The sequence below is a fragment of the Stylophora pistillata genome, chromosome 1, assembly GCF_964205215.1.
Source record: "Stylophora pistillata chromosome 1, jaStyPist1.2, whole genome shotgun sequence".
NCBI lineage: Eukaryota > Metazoa > Cnidaria > Anthozoa > Scleractinia > Pocilloporidae > Stylophora > Stylophora pistillata.
The window spans coordinates 55,238,484-55,246,916 of NC_142519.1; the positions used below are offsets into that span (position 1 = coordinate 55,238,484).

Below are 8,433 nucleotides of genomic sequence, written 5' to 3' on the forward strand. Positions count from 1 at the left end.
ATGCTTCCACCGGACCAAGAGGTACGCCTAATTATTCCCTTAGATAGGACTTTCATGGAAAGCATCAAAACTCCCCTATTTATCCGAAAACTGCTTTTGAAGTTAAACAGTTTTTGCTTTACGAAGTTATGTGCTCGTGCCAAGTCGGTTACAGAGCCTTACAGTTCGGAGAAACTGTGATAGATTTGACTGAAAATTGTTAATCCCCGACTCAACATAAGCAGCAATGAGCAAAACGATTGCAGAAAAGCGTAGCTTTCCACCTCTTTTTTTGATGCATTTCTTTCAGCCAAATTTGTGTGACATCAACAAATATATTCCATGTTGCCATGCATTTGCCAGATCACACATGACGTCATAATGTAGAAGTTGCGCCACCAAATGAGCTACTGATATTCTTATCGCATTTTGCCTTCTACTATAGAGTACCGAAGCCCTGACGTCACGTTTCCATGGTTGCATTTCTGCTGGATCTAAACAAACTCACATGTGTTTAACATGGCGGCGTTGTCGATAACATCGTTCGCAAAATACTTCTCAGATGAGCCTAAATCTTTAAACCGTGGCGAAAACCATTACCAATCTGGACACGTTCTATCTTTTTGCTATTGTGATGGAATTATCAGAGGGTCAGTGCAAGCGAGCATGAAAAGTACGACGTATAAAGTCACAGTAAGTGTAAAATTTCTATTACTCGATGTCTATCCGTTAACATCGCCAAACCAAAACTTATTTAAATTAAGTGATTTCGAATCTTCGTTTAAAGGAAATCTTGAAAAGTAAGCTTATATTTCTTTTTCTCTTTCCTTCGCAGATATATCTTCAAGAAAACGAAATACGTTCCACAGAATGCGAGTGCCCTCGTGGCGGTTCAAAGTGTAGTCACGCTGTAGCTCTGTTCCTTCATGGCTACCACAACTTAAGTAGAACTGACATCGAATGTCAGTGGAAGAAACAAAAGGCATCCGAGGTGGTTAAAACGGTAGAAGATCTGTATCCACCCAAAGAAACTAAAGTCCTAAAACGAAAAACTACAGATGAGGACAGAGAATGGCTACGGAACAAGCTGAAGAGATACGGCGAGTTCACAGGAATGTTATGGCTTTTGAGCCCCGAACCTGACAAAGAGAATCGTCTGCCGATCTCCACAGTCGAAGAAATCATTTTATCGAGAGAGTTTGTTGAAAGCGGACTTGATACAAATTTCTTGTTGGAAAAATTGAAAGTAAGTGAGCAGCAAGTGAAATCAGTCTGTGAGATCACGAAAGAGCAACGTGAATGTGGAGAGTGGCATGTGGTGAGAAAAGGACGTTTGACTGCTAGCAATTTTGGTCCAGTTCTTGAAGCAAAAAGAGTCACTCCTTCCCTTATCAAGCGTGTTCTTGGAGAATACGACATCTCTCGAGTGCAGGCTGTTCGATGGGGTGTCGTTAACGAGAAAGAAGGAATAAAGGCCTTCACCAAATTAACAATGAAAGTAGTAAAGGATTGTGGCCTTTGGCTACACAAGTCTGGTGTTTTGGGTGCATCACCAGATGGACTTGTTGATGACAATGCGATCATTGAAGTCAAATGCCCTTACACACATCGCAATTCAACAATTGAGGAGGCTGTTAAAGACCCTAAGTTCTGTTTAGTAAAGAGAGATGCTGGCTATTGTTTAAAACAATCCCACCACTACTGGCATCAAGTCCAGGGTCAGCTGTTTATAACTGGGAAGCAAATCTGTTACTTTGTGGTTTGGACAACAATGCAAACTGTTGTGTTGGCAATCCAGAAAGACTGCACATGGGAACCAAATCTTCTTTCACTTCAAGAATTTTATACAATTCACATGATTCCTGCACTTGTTGATGGTGGTCTTTAAATTTTAAGACTTTGTTGTAAAATTAATGTAGTTTTTTATAAAGTAATGGATTTGATAATACATACTTTTAGAAATATTTTTTAAAATATTGTTTTATTTGGTAAAATCATTGCAACTTTTACAACAAATATGCAGTAACTGAAGGGTGTATATAAAATAAAAATGTTCATGTTAATCTTAAAATTGTTTTTCTTTAAACAGCAACATTTGCTGGGGTTTTTACATTAGCTACTTGAGACAAGAAAATGATAGATTCATTGTAATTGTATTTGAATACAGTTGGTTATCTGAATTCATAATAAGACTAGCATAAGGGTGTGGTGGCAGGAATACTGATCAGAAATAAATAGTTTGTCATTAAGTTGTGTATCATGATTCCTTGTATCATGAGCAAGTAAAATAGGGTTACAAGCTTTTCACAGATCACACAACACCTGTCCACTCTTTGTATCAGAATACAGTTAATTGATTAACTATGATCAGACAATGCCAATGTATACCAGGCCTTAGTAAACTGATGTAAGATGATCAATATTTCAATTAAAATGACTAATCAAAGTCAACAGTGTCATTGGTTTCCTTAATTAATGGGTTTTGTAAATTAACTAAAGCACCACATAGCTGTATAATCTTACCAGAGAGGGATCGCAAGTATGGTGGCACAAAATTTAAAATTTTATAGTTCTTCAATCTAGCATTAGCACGTTCTACGTGTATACGACATTTTGCAATGCTCTTTGTTAACTTAACTTCACTTTCTGTAAATTTTCCATTGTTCAAGAATGGGGGAATGTTCACATATACACCATTAGGAACAATATCATTTATCAAAAACCCTTTATCCGCAAGTATAATATCCCCAGCAACAAAATGCTTTAATATTCCTGACTTTTGAACCGTTACTTTATCTGATACTGAGCCAGGGAAAAGTTTACTTACATAAGTTATAACCGCGTTGGGTGCCACACCAACAATTGTCTTAAAAGAATTCATACCCCTGTACGTTGAATATGTCAATTTTTGGTCACTCATAAGCTTAGGTGTAGCAACCTCGATATCGGTGCAATCTATTACCATACGACAGTCTCCAAATAAGCTAAATGAGCCTGGAAGTGAAGTTTTGTTTTTTTGTCTGGATGGAACAGCTATCTCCATTTGATCTTCATATAGAATTTGGTGCAAAACATGGATAAATGTTGTCACAATATTCGCTATTGTAGCAGTACTGCAACTAAAAAGTTCAGCTAAATGTAAGTTATGATAATTATGTCTAATCTTCATCAATGTTATCAATATTTGATCTTCAAAAGATATCTTGTCTACTTTCCAGCCACACACGTAAACAATATCGTTGCGGTATCTTTCGGCATATTCGACAACAATGTGGAACATTTCTTTGTTTGGGAGGCCAGTTTCCATGTTGATTACCTTTGAATCCATGTTAAAAGAGCTGTAGTTTCTTTTTAAGTAGCTTTCTTTTTCTTTCAACTCGGATACTTGGGTCTTTAATGTCCCTAGCTCTGCTTGTAGCAGGATATTTTCAGTCTGCAAAGTAGTGCATTTCATTTGCATCTCCTCGCAACTGAGCTCGCAAGGCTCGTTCTGGTTGCTCTTCGTCGAAGATTCTGAAAGGATCTGCTCGATAGTCGTTGTCTCTGGGACTTCAGTTCTTTGCTTTTTCCTTTTTGGAGCATTTCGAGATTCAAATAGTTTGTCTTTATTCCAGGAAAAGACCTCGGGGCCTTCTTCTTTACTTCCTCGGAAATGACAACTACAAACTCGAGCGCCTTTGCCAGGTTCACGATCAGCTCGTCTGGAGAGAGAAATCGAAGGTTTTAACCTTTAATCATAACGTAAAAAAAAGCTTTTTTTCTCTCTAGAGGTCTTTCAAAGGTATAATCCACAGGTCAGTGCACTTTTGAGTGGTTAAATAAAACCATCTTCCGCGTAACTATAACCGACACGTGGCCGTGCATCATGGTGGTCATTGTACCAAAAATCAACCTACCTTATTAGAGAAATCCATTTTCTTCTTTGAGCAGGATCTTTGGGGAAACGGTAAAAGCTGCAATTGTGACTTTCTGACTGATGATTGCAGTCGGGAACGAAGCATTGGCCCATTTTATGATGAGATGTAACGAAAGACGCCAAATAGTGTTTAGATCCAGCAAAAATGCTACCATGGTAACATGACGTCACACTTCGGCACTCTATGATCTCTTACTTCTCAAACTTATTAATAATTCATCAAGTTACAAACCAATCACAATACGCAAATTTGGGCACATGTGTGTGTTTAGAAACCCAAAGGCTTTCCCACTATACTTTGATAAAATATCAAACCCTAGAGCTTGATAAAATGTCAAACCCCAATTCCCCGTAAAATGCCAGAATCAGTCAGAATTTTTTCATTGTTCTTGGCTAATAATGCACGATTGAGGAGCAATTTCAAAAACTCGTGCTTCGTGTTTCATCGGGGTTTTCAAACACTCGAGAACAATAAAAGCACTCGGCCTACGGCCTCGTGCTTTCATCAGTTTTCTCGTGTTTGGAAACCCCGATGAAACACGAAGCACGAGTTTTTGAAATATTACTTAACAGACACGAGCTAAAGTGGAATCTGTTTTTTCAGTATGTACTGAGAAGCCAGTTGTTGTTTGTGGCGACGTCATCTACGCCTCAGTCCTCTAATAGGTCACTAGTTATAACCAATCAACATGCAGGAGATCAATCTGATATAATGATATTATCGTCAACTGGCTAAGGCTATTTCCTTTGTGGTGAACGTTTCCAGCTTTACGCTAAGAAAGTTCTTCCACAATGCCTTTGATCAAAGACTCGTCTCAGAAATAAAATGAATTTCCTGTTATTTCAGGAAATGTGACAGATCAGCTGCTTTAAAGTGAGTAAAGTCACCTTGCTCAATAAAGCATGGTTTGCAACTTATTAGGCACCAAAGAATATCGCGGGACTAACGCCCTTCTGTAGACTTTTCAATTAGGAGTTCTTATCAAAGACATAGAGACAGGTATGATGCACGATCCTCGCAGTAGATAGCGCTATTTAAGCTATAGCGAAAATCAGACCTGAAAAAAATCAGGCCTGTACGGGATTCGTACCACTGACCTCTGCGATACTAGTGCAGCGCTCTACCAATTGAGCTAACAAGCCAACTGGGAGCAGGCCGTTAAGTTGATTCGTAATAAACCCGTGAAAGTGATAAATCAGATACAATGAAATATATGAAGTTCATATATTTAAATATATGAAATATATGAACTTCATATATTTCATTGTATCCCATAGAGACAGTTTGATGCTATACACAAGCAACAGCGAAGAAAGCTATGCTTTCTTCCAAATCTCAGCGAATCAGTAGGTTCTTGTGACCGTGGCGTCAGTAGACGTGCGAGGAGAGAGAAGTTATGCTTGCAAAAGCGTATAAAGGGTCTTGGGAATTTCCCTGAGGACTTCTACGGCCAATAGCATTTCAGTCACGAGAGTGCGGAGTTATCCGATTTACTAATTCGACGTGCGGTGGCCTCAGTTTACGCAAATAAGAATAGACTGCTTATTTCAGTCTATAATTATCTAGGTGAGGCTAAGTCGGTCAACTTTGGAATACTAATTTTGTTGCTAATGAGCATGTACAGTATCTGATATTGTACCTGTAAGTAAAGACATACTCACGCTCATGTACACAAACACACAAACGAAATCTCACACAGACGCTCTGTGCACAATGCTTATGCTGAATAATCCCCCCTTTTCTTTTTCAAATCTACAATTTATCAAGTTTCTTGAAGATCCCAAGCTTGTATCACTATACTATCATTATTTTGTCTTGGACCCAAGGTATAAGAAAAAGATAAAAGAAAACTAATTCCAGATAACTTGAAACGATCAGAAGACACCATTCGCGTCTTAGCTTTAGAACTCTGAAACATTTTGAGTATCAAGTGCTTGTCATGTTGGCAGAAGCCTCGCTCATCATTGCATACTCTCGTTCGTTCGCAGATAAACGAATACAAGGACAAACATAACGGAAGCATTAGAATTAATATAATATCCATTTCTCCTTTTCTGTGACCTATGACATTTAAAGTTAGTTTTTAAACTGTGCGATAATTCCCCACCATCGTTTAAAGGCAGTGAGAAGCAAAACATTATAAACCGTATTCTCTTAGTGAGAAGCCTTTAGTAACGTTCAATTAGAAACTGTTAGTGAGAAAGTAAATAAGGGCCTCTTTACATGGAGGTGGGGGACCCCAGGTAGGTGAGGTAGCCTGTCTAAGTGGAGTGACCCGCTTAAGTGGGATGACCCGCCTAAGCGGGTAGCCCGGTCTACCAGGTAGGGTAACCCTGTCAGCCGAGGTGACAATTTGCCACGCAAACGCCTCAGGGTGGGGTAGCCCGTCTAACCAGGGCCACGTTTATGGAAAAAAAAGCTTAAAAACGAAACAAGCGTGTTGTAAAACTTTCCTAGCTGTCCCATACAGAATTAAAACGTTAAAACACCAAATTTTACGTCCTCTTACCAATGAAACCTCGGAAGTGATTAACTTACATTTTTACTTTGAACTCAACACTGCCGCATTCATATGTTATCGACCTATTGGTGAAAATCTTATGGAAAAACAAGTGACGTCCCATAAGAAGGAGTCTAATAGGAATAACAGTGATGGCAAAGCAAGTCCAAAACAGCAGAAATCACCAGAAGTTGCAACGGACACACAAGGAGTCTAAAATATTCACATTTCGGAATAATTAGCGTTGTAAATCAGCCATATTTCGTTATCACTACATTTCCATATAATGTATCAACACAGGAGACCCAAGCTTGCTTTGTGATTTTGGGGTCTAAAGGTCATTGGCGGCAATACCTAAAATAATAAGATCGAATTTTAAGCGAAGGCTGATAAATTCCACAAAAGTCGACCGATATCCCTCAAATTTCCATCCGTGAGAGTGCTTTATCAATATCTAATAATAATGCTGCTCGAACGGGTAGGTATTAGCAAAGCGTTAAAAGGACTGTAAACGACAAAGCGGTAGCGGAAAAAAAGTAAGGAGACTCAACACGTTATATTCGTTGCTTTTATTATCCTTTTTCATTTTCTTAATTTTTTTTTTTATATTTTTTCCTTTTTTTTTTTTAACGTCCCACGCTCACGCTTAGAGTTAGATCTTAATCTTTTAGGTTCAAAACCGGTTCAAATTGTCAACGGTACGTTCCTTGCGTAACCTAACACCGTGTAACACATCGCGTGGCGCTTTTATGAATAAGCACAAACGTTTTCGAGAATAATTCTTTCGTCTTTCTCGAGACGTCAGCCTGGGACGCCTATGCTTCAAGTCCCTAATTACAAGCGCAACAACAACCTCGAAAAATTTCACCCCGGCACCACAGGGTTGTAAGATTGTATGTAAAGGCATTTTATTTTCCGACCACGGCCAGGCGGGCTACCTCACCTACCTAGGGTCCTCCACCTCCGTGTAAACAGGCCCTAACTCATAACTTTATCTGTGACCTGTGACAGTGTGAATCAGTGACGCTCAAATTATCCCGTTTAACGTCATCATCATTTCGTTGCAAGAGAATATCAACTTTCAGCTGATATTTTTATGTGCGTGATCCTCACCATCAATTTTAGTTAATTTTATTACCCTGTCTGTCAAAATCAAATACAGAAGGAAATTCCATTCATCGGAGTTATCGCTCTCTCTATTGATCAATAGTTCATTAATTAAAAATTCATCTCTTTACCTATCTGTCTATTTTTTCTTTTAGTTAAATTCCAAGGAAGGAAAATCTAGCAGTTTTAAAGAGGATGCTGACAGACATTATTTTCTATTGAATAGAGGGGTAAGTTTCTAAAGAAACTGATTCTGCGTCGGTGGGGGTAACAAGGTCATTTGGTAATATCAACTAAGTCGAAAATGTAAATTGGCCACCATAAAGAGTTAAAAAGCTGACGTTTCGATCATTAGCCCTTCGTCAGAGCGAATGGAGGAATTATGGGTTGTGTGGGGGTTTTATGCCGAAAGTGGAGCTACGCTATTAGTGGGAACATGGTGACGAGTAAAACGCTAGACCTTTTAATCTACCTTATCATTCTGACTAGCATATGGCAATCTGTGGTATTTCCTTACATTTAGGTAGCTCGGAGAGCCGCAAAACTCTTGAACAAAATTTTATCTTTGAAATGGGCACTATTAACCCCATAGGTATCAACGAACGCTTTTCATTCTACTAATCTATTCATGTTTATCTCGTCACCATGTTCCCACCAATAGCGTAGCTCCACTTTCTGCATAAGACCCACACACAACCCACAATTCCTCCATTCGCTCTGACGAAAAGCTTATACTCAAAACGTCAGCTTTTTAATTGTTTTCTATTGCCTATTATTACTTATTTAATTATCTGTCAATATTCATTTCGTAGAGTATGTCTGTCAGAATAAAGATCATCGTCAATATCGGGAGCGGGCAGCTAAGTACGAATGTCATACCAACCCTAAAGCCATGCAGTAGATAGCGCTATTTATGCAATAGCGAAGATC

The 8,433-nt window shown here is 38.8% G+C and overlaps 2 protein-coding genes across 2 annotated transcripts; one reads left to right on the forward strand and one right to left on the reverse strand.

Moving 5' to 3' along the window:
* Window positions 1-416: 416 nt before the first annotated feature.
* On the forward strand, window positions 417-2,425 carry LOC148743183 (uncharacterized). The gene is made up of 2 exons (XM_088763491.1): window positions 417-672; window positions 815-2,425. Exons 1-2 carry the CDS (start codon window positions 499-501, stop codon window positions 1,865-1,867), a joined length of 1,227 nt encoding a protein of 408 aa, XP_088619617.1. The 5' UTR covers window positions 417-498; the 3' UTR covers window positions 1,868-2,425.
* On the reverse strand, window positions 1,942-4,080 carry LOC148743184 (uncharacterized). Its single transcript, XM_088763488.1, has 2 exons — window positions 3,876-4,080; window positions 1,942-3,680 (listed from the first exon to the last, which is right to left on the reverse strand). The coding sequence occupies exons 1-2, from the start codon at window positions 3,986-3,988 to the stop codon at window positions 2,417-2,419; spliced, it is 1,377 nt and encodes a 458-aa protein (XP_088619614.1). The 5' UTR covers window positions 3,989-4,080; the 3' UTR covers window positions 1,942-2,416.
* Between the last annotated feature and the right edge of the window lie 4,353 nt (window positions 4,081-8,433).

What these genes read in the sequence shown, in the direction of transcription:
- LOC148743183 (XM_088763491.1), top strand. Translation starts at nt 499, where the DNA reads ATGGCGGCGTTGTCGATAACATCGTTCGCAAAATACTTCTCAGATGAG. An exon ending in GTACGACGTATAAAGTCACA is followed by an intron (nt 673 to 814) that starts GTAAGTGTAAAA and finishes TTTCCTTCGCAG; the next exon opens with ATATATCTTCAAGAAAACGA.
- LOC148743184 (XM_088763488.1), bottom strand. Translation starts at nt 3,988, where the DNA reads ATGGGCCAATGCTTCGTTCCCGACTGCAATCATCAGTCAGAAAGTCAC. An exon ending in AAATGGATTTCTCTAATAAG is followed by an intron (nt 3,681 to 3,875) that starts GTAGGTTGATTT and finishes TTCTCTCTCCAG; the next exon opens with ACGAGCTGATCGTGAACCTG.